General features: G+C 44.1%; 1 protein-coding gene across 1 annotated transcript in view; it reads right to left on the bottom strand.

Moving 5' to 3' along the window:
• Positions 1 to 13,394, bottom strand: part of SRBD1 (S1 RNA binding domain 1) — a 170,669-nt gene that overhangs the window by 17,066 nt on the left and 140,209 nt on the right. Inside the window, exons 17-19 of the mRNA XM_083433000.1 lie at positions 6,067 to 6,173; positions 4,281 to 4,457; positions 795 to 947 (exon numbers count right to left, since the gene is read on the bottom strand). Coding sequence (XP_083289126.1) covers positions 795 to 947; positions 4,281 to 4,457; positions 6,067 to 6,173 — 437 coding nt within the window. The remainder of the gene's footprint in view (positions 1 to 794; positions 948 to 4,280; positions 4,458 to 6,066; positions 6,174 to 13,394) is intronic.

Here is a 13,394-nt window from a genome sequence, read left to right as displayed (position 1 = left end):
CTAGAAGGTTGCCCATAAGAGGCTGTGGTCCTCAGGCCACAAAAGTTTACCCACTTGTAAGACAAAACACCACTGAGTAAGAAAGGGAAACCAGCAATGCACCAATTGCAGGAGAAGGAAGGAAGGAAGGAAGGAAGGAAGGAAGGAAGGAAGGAAGGAAGGAAGGAGGGAGGGAGGGAGGGAGAGAGACTTCTGGGTGTAGGAAATATTTCTGTTGCTTTTGTTTTGAGCTCAGTGTTTTGAACTGAGTCCTTCCTCGGTGACAGCTAATTTCAGTTCAAGTCTCTTCATTTTGTTGCAAAACTGGGTTCAAATTTATTTTTCTTCCTTTCTTTTCTTTTCGGCTTTATCCCTGGGATAATAACACCTGACACAGCAGTAACGTGCTATGGCAGGGTGCCATTTCTGCACAGATATTACAATCTATGCTTGACATGGAAACAACACAAGGAGCACACGTGTGTCACCGTCCAGAAAGGTTAGCAAGTTATCACTGCGCAAAACAACTTAATATTTAGGAGCCTGGTCCATTAGCCCCAGTGAATGTGACAGTTCCAACATACACAGGGGGATTCATATAAGCAGCAACGGTTTCTTTTGTATGGGTGAAGGAATGCCTTGTGTGTGCCAAAGGACGCCAAACAGAACTGAAGATTTTTAACTTCGCCATCATTATAGTACAAGACTAAAGTCAATGTATTGCTCCCCTGATTTTTCCATTATCCGAGAAAAATGACCATTTCCTAAATGAAAAGTTAATGTGCTAACTGTAGACCCATTGTATTATTGCTTACCTCATTGCAATATTATATGATTCTGGGTGGATGCAAGTTTGATCCAAAGGATTTGGCCGTCGAATGATGTTTATTGCCGCTTTGGTTTTCTTCTTACCCTGCTTCTCGTTTGCAGCTGCTTTATGACCCTCAGCTGCAAGCTCGCCCTGTTGACTGATGTCCAAAATCATGGAAGAGAAAGAGAAATGTGGAGTTGCCGTTAAAAAAGAGTGTCCCTGAAATGAGTGTTTACCTCCCCCTGTGCTAGCACTACAAGGGGCCAAAGGAAATGTGATCTTATGAGTGAAAGCGAATTTCATAATTAACAAACCTTTGGAAATCCTGGCTAAAGCAAACACACAAATGTCCTAATCGCATGGCAGCTATTATGTTAGCCTCACTTGAAAGATGTCTGGTGCAAACCTGGGCAGAAACATCATTTTAGGGGAAGTCCCAGGGGGTGAGATCATGCTTTGAAGGTACAGAATGTCCGAGGTTCAAACTACAGCTAAAGGACTGCACCTAGGTGGGGGAAAACACTGCTTTGTTCAACCCCAAGCACCTCCAGGTAGGACTGAGGAAGACCTCTCTCTGAAACCCTGGAGAGCTGCCATAAGACACTAACGAGTTGCACAGACCAGTGGTCTTAGTCCTATGTTCTTTAAACAAGTTTTAAGGACTGGGAAGCAAGCCCTCCACCTAAGTCCTGAAGAACCACTTCTAGCCAGAGTAAAGATGAAAGCAAAGGACCCCTGAACGGTTAAGTCCAGTCAAAGACGATGATGGGGTTGTGGCGCTCATCTTGTTTTCAGGCCGAGGGAGCCGGCGTTTGTCCACAGACAGTCATGTGACCAGCAGGATTAAACCATTTCTGGCACAACAGAACACCGTGATGGAAACCAGAGCACACAGAAATGTCATTTACCTTTCTGCCACAGCGGTACCTATTTATCTACTCGCGCTGGTGTGCTTTGAACTGCTAGGTTGGCAGGAGCTGGGACAGAGCAAAGGGAGCTCACCCCATCTAGCTGGAGTAGTCATTATTGGGCTGGTGGGCAAAGGATCTCTAAGAGGACAAACCAGCTTCGTATATTTTTAGCAAGCCTTCTAGATTTACTTATTTATTCACCCATTTCTAATATGCATGTTCATTAAAATATATCAAAGTGGTATACAACATATAAGAATAAAATCAGCAGAAAGCATTCATAAAAACACCAGTAAATACTGATTGGTGAAAAAAAGAAATTCTACCCAGCAGAGGCCTGTCTAAACAAACAGTTTGCAAAAGACACTTTAAAGATGGGCGGAGTGGTTCCTGCTGAACCTCTATTGGTAAGGAGTTCCTAGTCAATGCCAACCAAACCTCAGGGGTGTAGAGAACCACCAGAAATCCCCTATCAGAGGATCTCAGTGATCAAGCTGGAGCATAAGGAATCAGATGGTCCTTAAGATGGAGAACTTTATCCCAGTTGGCGTCTGTATTAGACATGAATGGATTTTATATATGTGCTGTTGTTGATTTAAACTGTGTGTGTTTGTATATATCATTGTGTTAGGCATTTTTTTTACAAATATATATACTTTATTACATTGTAAATCACTTTGGGGTGACTCATGGAAGTGATTCATACATGAAATTCGTAATAATATGTTTTCTTGCACTTCCTCAGGCAGTCCTTTCCCAGGAGGTCCTTAGCCCAAATGGCTCTGGGTTTTGTACCATTCCTTGATACTTAGGGAACATTGGAAACTGCCTCATGCCAAGTTAAGAGCTTTTGCCTGTCTGGTGCAGAATCGTCTACACTGATTGGCAGAGCCTCTTCAGGGTTTCAAGCGAGGGCTATCTCAGCCCTACCTAGAGATGTTGGGGACTGAACCTGGGACCTTCTGCATGCAAAGCACTATTGCAGCTCTTTTGGTTGGTCAAAACCTTTCCTTTCCACACATTTCTTTTTGAGTCAAATTGTTGACTTTTTAACTTGATGGTTTGAATAGTTGTTTTAGGGTGTTCTGGGAGCTTTTTGCCCAAAACAATGGCACAGAAACGCTTGGCTTACTTGAAAAGAAATGTGTTTGATGGCACCTTGAGATTAACCATTAATCATCTTTTTTAAAAATTAGAAAATGGCATGAACTTTTGTAGGTTCAGATGCTACTACTTCAGATGCTAAGCTGCAATTTGTGTCTGAAGAAGCAGGCTGTGACCTATTAAACCTCATGATATTTTGTAATTAAAAAAAATAATGAACTGTTAATTAAGGTAATGTGCAGCCAAACGTATATTTCTTCATGATGAAAGACAAACACAGTTTTCCTATCGCAGCACTTGATTTTATTTCCTTACTATTACTCTGCTACAATGAATGGGTGTGCAGCTATTTCCAACTTGCATCCTTACTTAATTTATGGCTTCTCACACGAGATACAAGTCCAATCTGAGATTGGCAGACATGACTGCGTATATTAAACACATGTGTATCAGCTTGTGGGCCAAAGTGTATAGCGCTGGCCTGGCAGTCCCTTCTCCTGCAGGGACTACTCCTGTTGCTCCTCTAACATAGATATGGGCTCGTAACACAGACCGTTCCATCTATAGCTGGTTGGTGCAACAAGCTCAAAGGTTTTAACATCTAATCTGTGCACTTTGAAGTTGGCCTTCAAAGTATCTTCATGTCTCAGGGCGGGGTCAGCCTTTGGAGTGAGCCCCAATGCTCAGCTCCAGACCGAGTTCAGCCGTGTTGCTATTGCATTACAGCACTACTTAAAATTTAATTGAACTTTCGTTTGGGGTTTCTTCCATTGGAAGGGATGGGGAAGTTTTATTATGACACACAGTTCCAATTTGCCAGAGAATGTCTGCAGCTGCCAAGATCAAAATAGAGTTAGAAGGACAGAGAAAGCCCCAGGAGGCAGGGCCAACAGCCAGAGATTATGGGAGTTGTAATCCAGGAATATTTGGAGGGCCACATGTTCCCCATACCTTCACCAGCCCCTATGTCATATTGTCATTCTATAAAACATTGGCATACTAGTAACATGGCAGTTTCAAAAGAAACCAGGTTACCCTCTCTCAGGGCCATGGGAAAAGAAGACTTCCAACTTACTGTCTTCCTTTTTATTTTATTTTTACTAAGCTTCTGCCTCCCGTTGGAAGATGAGTGATTCTATACATTCATTCACCATATTTTTCGCTCCATAAGACGCACCAGACCATAAGACGCACCTAGCTTTTGGAGGAAGAAAACAAGAAAAAAAATATTCTGAATCCCAGAAGCCAGAAGAGCAAGAAGGATCGCTGCATAGCAATCCCTCTTGCTGTTCTGGCTTCTGGGATAGCTGCGCAGCCTGCATTCGCTCCATAAGACGCACACACATTTCCTCTTACTTTTTAGGAGGGAAAAAGTGTGTCTTATAGAGCAAAAAATACGGTAAATGTTACTTAAACAAGTAGGTGGCAAATAAATAACTGTAACCTGTTGTCCACATCGCACCTTAATACATTACCTGCAGTGAGTTCTGATATGCTCCTGGTTAATCCTGATAAAGCCAGCACATTGCTGAAAGGATTTTGGACCCAGTCCTTTAACATCCTTGAGCTGCTCCCGATTAATGAACACTCCATTCTTCTCTCGCCATTCAACTATATTTTTAGCCCTGTTGGCATTCAGTCCTGCAATATGTCTAAGAAGGATGGAGGGAAGAAGGTACTCACACATCAATGTAAGCATTGAATCACCTGTGTAAGTATTAAGCAATGACTAATGCAAAGGCACAATGTGAATTCTGTTTGTTGTACAGATGTCAGGGACTGGCTGGACGACAAGGAGTGGTGGGAGGCAGCAGCTGGGGAAATCCCAGAGGAGGAAGGCTTGGAGCCTGGGGGCTGGTGGTGGGACACTGAAGAGACGTCAGTGGGGGGGGGGGGAGATTGGGAGGAGGCGCTGGGTACTGAAGGTACAACAGGGCTTAGTGAGCAGGAGGAACCTGTGACAGGGAGCAGTTCAGATTCCAGGGCTGAAGCGGGGGTGGAGGGGAGGAAGAGACTGCTGAATAATCCTGGGAATCTCCCTTTCTGGATGTGACAAGCTCCCCTCTGGTTTCCAAGAATGCACAGGATAATGAGGAGTGAAGAACAGAGACCTGCTTTTGTTCAAAATAAAAATGGCCAGTTAAAGTATTTGTGTGTGTGTGCGTGCGTGTAAAAATCATGTTTACCATAGTGGGAAGTTTGGCTCTATGTGAGAAAATAAATGAGCCACAATCAGGGACAATATGTGAAGCGAAAACAGATTCTCCCTCCAAATGCAGCAATCAGCATGGAAAATGAGCAAACCCACAACCCTGTTGCTGTTGTGTGTCTCAAGAGACGATGGAGTGCACCTCCAGGAATGAAGTCAAACAGCTGCATTAGCATCACCGAAGTGACCTCTCCAGGGCGCAAGCCTGGACAGTGAGTATGGGGGTCCTGGATTGCCCAGATGGCAAGACCCTCCTCTCGGCCTCATTAATGTGGTCCAAATTAAAGCAGAGCAATACGTTTGGCACCAGCTTGGCTGCAGCAATTGTTGGAAGGAGGCCATACTAGGAGCCATCCAACTGACTTAGGGCTTCCACTCTGGATTTGTGTAGTGTTTACTCCTTAGCCTTTTCTACTCCTGAAGATGTCCCGCAAGGCAGTGGATATAAACCCAACCCTATTGTAGCATGCAGACTAAGAGATGTGGTAGTGAGTGTGGTCAGTGGGCTTGGGAAAAGGTTCAAAACTTTATTTTCCTCTGTGTACAGTCATACCTCGGGTCGAAGTAGCTTTGGGATAAGTATTTTTGGGTTGCACACTGCGGTGACCCGGAAGTAACGGAGCACGTTACTTCCAGGTTTCGCTGCTCGCACATGTGTGTGACGTCATTTTGACGTCACATGCATGCGCGGAAGCGGCAAATCGCAACCTGTGGACGCGGGTTGCATTCGCTTCTGGATGCGAACAGGGCTCCGGAATGGATCCCATTCACACCCACTGTATGCACATCAGTTTCAATTCTACTCTCTCAATATATCCTGCAGGCTTAAGACCTCTCAGAATGCAAGGGGAAACTGTTTATGAAAGGAGAGTTGCACGCACAGAAGAAGAGAACAACAAACATTCTGTGGACAACAGACCCTTTCTCTCTTAAGAGTTAAACGTGAGGATTCAAGCCACGGCTCATTTGGGAGCCATGGCAGGTTTGAACCTCTGAACCCATTTGATCCAACTCCATGTGGTTACTGAAACACACAAGTCTTCCAAGCTCACCTTAATAATATTTCTGAGCAGATGTTAATATCAACTCCGACAAAGCTGACACATTCCTCCACCACGCTGTCTAGGGTTGCTTTGAGCAGGGTCTGAGATACGTCATGCTGCAAGATTTGGGGGTGCAAGGGAGAGGGGAGAGACAAAAAAAAATTCCAACAATAACTGAGCAATATCGGATTACTGAAATACGGAAACCACACAGAAATGAGAATTCCAGAGAATGGCAATTTTAATAAAACATTTGCTGGTATAATATCAACACGTGAAAGAGCCCAGGAGATGCACATCTGATGTACTGCCACTGCTCGTACTGCAGAGCTAGCGTTATTCCCTTGAATTTATTTTCAAGCTGTCTTTTCCTTTTAAAAACAGTTTGCGAGAACTCCAGATAGGAGCTATGCACATGACAGACAGACTATCCTATTTCTTCTCAAAACAAAGACCTATTACTGGGCAAGCACTTGCGTGTTTTTCCTCTAAAAATGATATAATGGAAATGAAGAAAGAAGGAACCATTGCAAGAAGGAATTACTGCAATGTACTGGTTTTACTTATGCATACCCACTCCAAATTTGCTACATACTTGGGTAGCAAAATACTTAGTAGATTATTCATTGCAAAACCAGCCAATAAATAATAATCTGCATCCTGATCCAACGAATGGCTGTACATGTGCTCGGGTCGCTACAAGGAGAATTGCATGTGCTACACAAATTATTCCCAGCTAGATCAAGCAGCAGGAGCAACTTTGGGGAAGGAGGAATTGAGGATTGGATGCAGCCTGACAGATGTGATTCCAGCTTCTTTAAATGGGTTGGGCCACCTGCAGTGTTCCACATGATGTTGTGCATGTATAGTGCCGGATTGGGATGTTGCCCTTTAGTTAATCAACCTATTACTTTTAAATAACTCTGCATATCACCAGGATCACAAATACAGATACTTCTTTGCCCTATGGAAGGAAGTAAAGGTAAAGGGACCCCTCACCATTAGGTCCAGTCGTGACCGACTCTGGAGATGCCGCGCTCATCTTGCTTTATTGGCCAAGGGAGCCGGCGTACAGGTCATGTGGCCAGCATGACTAAGCCGCTTCTGGCGAACCAGAGCAGCACACGGAAACGCCGTTTACCTTCCCACCAGAGAGGTACCTATTTATCTACTTGCACTTTGACGTGCTTTTGAACTGCTAGGTTGGCAGGAGCAGGGACCGAGGAAAGGGAGTTCACCCTGTCGTGGGGATTCAAACCGCCAACCTTCTGATCAGCAAGTCCTAAGCTCTGTGGTTTAACCCACAGCGCCACCCGCGTCCCTACGGAAGGAAGTAGGAGACACCATTTAGGAACATAGGGAGTCAAACCACTGGTCTATCTAGCTCAGTATTGTGTCTACACTGACGGGCAGAAGCTCTCCAGGATTATCAGATGAGGAACACTCCCAGCCCTACCTGGAGGTGCCAAGGACTGAAATTGGGTTGGGCACATACTCAATCACTGAGCTATGGCCTCTCCCCATGTAATAATAATAATAATAATACCAGTAATTGTTAGAATGAAAGGTCATCTCCCTTATTTATTTCCCCATTGATTGTTAGAGCAATACAGGAAAACAAAATAGACTCAGACCTCCTTAACTCACAGCCTGGTCCATTAAAATGTGACACTCCTCCAATTAAATGCACCCTAGTGATTAAGCTGCACGAAACTAGGTTTCAGTAGGAGTGGTGCAGCATTAATTAGTAAGACAGACATAAAGCAGAAGAATATATTAATATCACACACAAACCACAGCTTTAGTCCCACCCCACCCCCGGCAGCTAATTGTTCCCCTCTAAAAGCTACTCTTGAAGCAGGAACATGCTCTGTGATGTGAGATGCTATGCCATGAGTGCCCCTTCCGTGCAAACAGGCCTCTTTGGATCCCAGCCTTTGTGCCGTTTTTCTAACACTGTTACCAATTAAATATATGCTATGTTATTGCTTTAATATGTGAGCCACTCAAAGAGTTCTATGCTGAAGTGTGGCATAGAATTTTACATGACATAAAAGGTGGAGGAGGCAGTAAGGGCCCCATTCTGTGTATCACTGTGAGAAGGACATGTAAAAACACACAGTGGACAAGATCCAAAAGCCCTATTTGCACTCCCAAATGCATTTCACGGGTACGCAAGGGCTTTTCTGATTTCCTCCACAAACTGATGTTCCTCATTAAGCTCATTACTTTTTCTTCTCTCTCCCAACAACTAGCTTTTAGCACGTATGATTTTGTTCTGTATTAATGCTCAGTATGAGACTAAATGGTTCAAGAAGTTTTTCACTGAAATTGTATAATGACCACATCCTAAAAACACAATAAAATCTGCACAGGTACACAAGAAGAGCCCTGCTGGACCAGACCAAAGCCCTAACCAGAACCCATGGACCAGACACAAAATCTACATCAGATCTTTCCAAACTTTTCATGTTGGTGACACTTTTTAGACATGTTGTCTTCTTCTTTGGTGATCGCTCATAGCCAAGTAAGATGGTCTTCCATGAATATGTTCTTAACTCTGTGTCCATAAGTGACTGTGGAGGCCAATTCTGGATCCACACATCCTTCCACAGTGAGGACATAGGTTTCCGGGCGGGAGTTGATCACAGTGTGGATTTTCTAAATGTGCCTTCCTCTTAGCTCGTTTCTCCCCTTCATCCTCAGTTCGTGCTTCTTTGAAGTCCATGATGCCTTTGGTAGAGGCTATCCTCCAATTGGAGCGCTAGCAGGCCAGTGTTTCCCAATTTCTGATGTTTATACTGCATCTTTTTTAGATTTCCCATGTAAATCTTAGCCATATATCATTTGGTGACAGAGTAATTCAGTTTTACTGGAGGTTAAACTAACCCTTTTCCAGCCCTGGGAGGAGCACTGGGAGCATTTGGGCAATGCACTAACATATTGGCCCAGTATACCTGAAGTAGCATCTCCACCCCCATTGTTCTGCCTGGACACTGAGGTCCAGTGCCGAGGGTCTTCTGGCGATTCCCTCACTGCAAGAAGCAAAGCTACAGGGAACCAGGCAGAGGGCCTTCTCGGTAGTGGCACCTGCCCTGTGGAATGCCCTCCCATCACATGTCAAAGAGATAAACAACTACTTGACATTCAGAAGACATCTGAAGGCAGCCCTATTCAGGGAAGTTTTTAACGTGTGACATTCCAATCTTTGTTGGAAGCCGCCCAGAGTGGCTGGGGAAACCCAGCCAGATGGGCGGGGTACAAATAATAAATTCCAGAGAAGCGGACACGGAGCAATGGATCCAAACTACAAGAAAGAAGATTCCACCTAAACATTAGGAAGAACTTCCTGACAGTAAGAGCTGTTCGACAGTGGAATTTGCTGCCAAGGAGTGTGGTGGAGTCTCCTTCTTTGGACGTCTTTAAGCAGAGGCTTGACAGCCATATGTCAGGAGTGCTCTGATGGTGTTTCCTGCTTGGCAGGGGTTTGGACTCGATGACCCTTGTGGTCTCTTCCAACTCTATGATTCTATGATTCTATGATTCTATGGTTGTTGTTGTTGTTGTTACACACAGTTTGGAAAGCTCTGGTCTACATGCTGAACGTGAAGGCAAGAGTCCTCTGCTGCTGCTGCTGCTGCTACCCTGCCTCTGATACTGGAGGGAATATATAGCTATCATGACTAGCAGCCACTAATAGCCTTACCTTCCCTAAATCTGCCTATCCCCCACTTTTTAAAAAAATGTCTGAGTTAGCAGAAATCACTTCATTCTCTGGTAGCGAATCCCACTGTTGAATTATGTGCTGCAAGGAGAAATACCTCCTCTTGTTTGTCCTGAATCCATCTTCACTGGATGGCCTGGGTTCTTGGCTTGCTTGCTGTCCCACCTGAGGGCGCCCTGAAGCAGTCTGTAGGGCTTTTTCTTCCAGATAGCATTTGAGAGTTTGATTAGCTGGGGTTTGCTTTTGTATGCTACATTTTTGTCTTCCAAATGAAATTAACTATGACAAGATTTCAGAATAGGGCCAAATGCAAAAGTTAGTACATTTGTAAACTGTAAAGGTAAAGGTACCCCTGACCATTAGGTCCAGTCGCGGACGACTCTTGGGTTGCGTGCTCATCTCGCTCTATAGGCCGAGGGAGTCGACGTTTGTCTGCAGGCAGCTTCCAGGTCATGTGGCCAGCATGACTAAGCCGCTTCTGGTGAACCAGAGCAGTGCACGGAAACGCCGTTTACCTTCCCGCCAGAGCGGTACCTATTTATCTACTTGCACTTTGACGTGCTTTCGAACTGCTAGGTGGGCAGGAGCAGGGACCGAACAATGGGAGCTCACCCCGTCATGGGGATTCGAACCGCCGACCTTCTGATCGGCAAGCCCTAGGCTCAGTGGTTTAGACCACAGCGCCACCCGTGTCCCTTGTAAACTGTACTTAGGGATAAATATACGCAAGATACATTTCAGTCCTGCGGCAACCAAAATCTTCCCAATGAGCAGCACTGGGAAGATCAACTAGGCCTTTTGCTACTGTCTCGGCGCCCATTGCTCCCTTTTCAGGGTTTGAGTACTTATTCCTGCTTTTAAAAGTTCACCATACTTTGCAAAAGTTGAAGCGTTTTAAATTTATCTATACACAGTACATACACTTGAAGCAACAATAATGTCAACTTTACTGCTCGGGCCCACCAGAGCCAAGAAGCCTGAATGCTTTGTAAATGCAGGAGCTAATTCAATCACCATGTTGGCTTAGCTCAGGGGCTCTTATAAGTCACTCATATAAATCTGGGTTGATCTGCAGTGGTTTTGTGATGCATCTGTTCGGGACATCATGCTGGCTTTGAGCCAAGATCCCAGATTATTTCACCCAATAGTTTGTTTTATCTTGTAAGCCACTGAGCGCTTCCAAAGTTATTTTAACCAAATATGACATGCTACCAGCATCAGCCTCCATTGACTCGTATTTGTAATTCATTAAATTGTGGTTAATATCAGATTGGTTCCCTAAGCGAGCCCTCATTCCTTTATCACAGTTTATCAAACTTAAGCATACAATGACCATGATGAACAGCAACATGAGATGCATAAGATAGGAAAGCTTCCTAAGCTCAAAATAATACCCAACACCATTGATGTTTCAAATGAAGATGATGTCATGCAGGCACCATAATCCTCTTCTGTGTATTCGGCTAGATAATCTGATTGCACGCAATAGATGCTGAAGCACAGACACCAAGAACCTGTTTAAAAAACCTCCGGACATCAAGTATCTGTATTTTATGAAGTGGTATATATTGCTTAAATGTACAGGGATAGACAATGTTATGCCTTCCAAATGTTGGTGGGCTACTCATCATCCCTGACCATTTGGTCATGCTGGCTAGAGCTGATGTAGTAACTAGGTAATGAGAGCCAGTGTGGTGTAGTGGTTAAGAGCGGTAATCTGGTGAACCGGGTTCGCGTCTCCGCTCCTCCACTTGCAGCTGCTGGGTGACCTTGGGCTCGTCACACTTCTCTGAAGTCTCTCAGCCCCACTCACCTCACAGAGTGTTTGTTGTGGGGGAGGAAGGGAAAGGAGAATGTTAGCCGCTTTGCGACTCCTTTGGGTAGTGATAAAGCGGGATATCAAATCCAAACTCTTCTTCTTCTTCTAATCTCTATTACTGTTTGCTTTAATTATTTTAAAATGTTTTTACAGTGGTACCTTGGTTTACGAACTTAATCCATTCCGGAAGTCCGTTCTTAAACCAAAGTGTTCTTTGGCGTGCTTTTCCATAGCAGCGGGGGACTCAATTTACAAATGGAACACACTCAACATGTGCTTATTCCAAGGCAAAGTTCACAAACCAAAACACCTACTTCCGGGTGTGCAGCGTTCTTAATCCAAGTTGTTCATAACGTAAGCTGTTCTTAAACCAAGGTACCACTGTGTAATTGCCTTTAACTGTTTTTTTTTAATTGATAATTTTAGCATTGATTGTAGACCACTTTGAGGTTTTACTGCAATCAAGTGGTATATAACTTTTGATAAACAAATAAAGTTAGGTAACTTTAGATGCCAGGTTTAGGGTTGCCATATCTTGAAGAGATATGGGACGCGGGTGGTGCTGTGGGTAAAACCTCAGCGCCTAGGACTTGCCGATCGCAAGGTCGGTGGTTCGAATCCCCGCAACAGGGTGAGCTCCCGTCTTTCGGTCCCAGCTCCTGCCCACCTAGCAGTTCGAAAGCACATCAAAGTGCATGTAGATAAATAGGTACTGCTCTGGCGGGAAGGTAAACGGCGTTTCCGTGTGCTGTGCTGGTGCTGGCTCGCCAGAGCAGCTTCGTCACGCTGGCCACGTGACCCAGAAGTGTCTCCGGACAGCGCTGGCTCCCGGCCTATAGAGTGAGATGAGCGCACAACCCTAGAGTCTGGCAAGACTGGCCCGAACGGGCAGGGGTACCTTTACCTTTACCTTTTTATCTTGAAGAGCAAAAAAGAGGACGCATTTGCCGACTCATGATTCACCAGTCATGTTTTTCCACAGGTGAGTCCATGGCTGTGTATGTCGCTAAATGCAGTTGTAACAGCTACTAGAGAGGGGAGCCTAGTGTGATAAACTGCTGAACCAAGCCTTGTACAATTCTGTGCCTTCTAGATACAGGTGCCGGTTCCTAGGGGTCCATGTCCCTTCTTTTCTTGGGGGTGGGCTCCGAACTGCAGCCCTGCTTAGCTTTGGAAATGTGCTAGCAGTTGAATGAATGAATTGATTATTATGGTCACAGACCAGAAATACGGGCATATACAGCAATAGAGAACATGTAAATATACATAGGTTAAAATTAAACTGTTCAAAAACCAAGGTATGACTGTAGGCATGTTAAGACATTGGCCATTAGATTCTCCTTAGGATTGAGAGAGGCGATCCTTTAAGGAACACATTTTAACACATTATCCAACCGAAAACATTAATATAAACTGCAAAACACTGATATTCATTGTAAAACTGGAGTTTTGCCACTTTTCACAATCTCCATCTGCTATATACACTCCTTTATTCTAGTTTAATTCAAAAAGCACCTATGGTCCGAGACAATTAAAATCGAAATGAAAACTGTATAGTCAGTTTTAATATAATTTTAATTAACTTAATTAATTAATTTTAATTGATTTAATGTAAAACTGTATAATCAGTTTTAAAATTATACAATCGCAAACACAAATACCTAGATCTCATGGTCCATTTGTCTACCTATTGATCTATCCATCATACACTCTCACGCACATAATCTATTTTCATTATTTATTTTTCCCTTCCTCCTTATAATTCTTGTCCCAGTGGCACCTCCCCTTCAGAAG

The sequence above is a fragment of the Podarcis tiliguerta genome (assembly GCF_965153285.1).
Source record: "Podarcis tiliguerta genome assembly, chromosome: 3".
NCBI classification, from domain to species: Eukaryota; Metazoa; Chordata; class Lepidosauria; order Squamata; family Lacertidae; genus Podarcis; species Podarcis tiliguerta.
The sequence above is the reverse complement of the archived record's forward strand: the minus strand, read 5'-3'. Positions and strand labels throughout refer to the sequence as shown.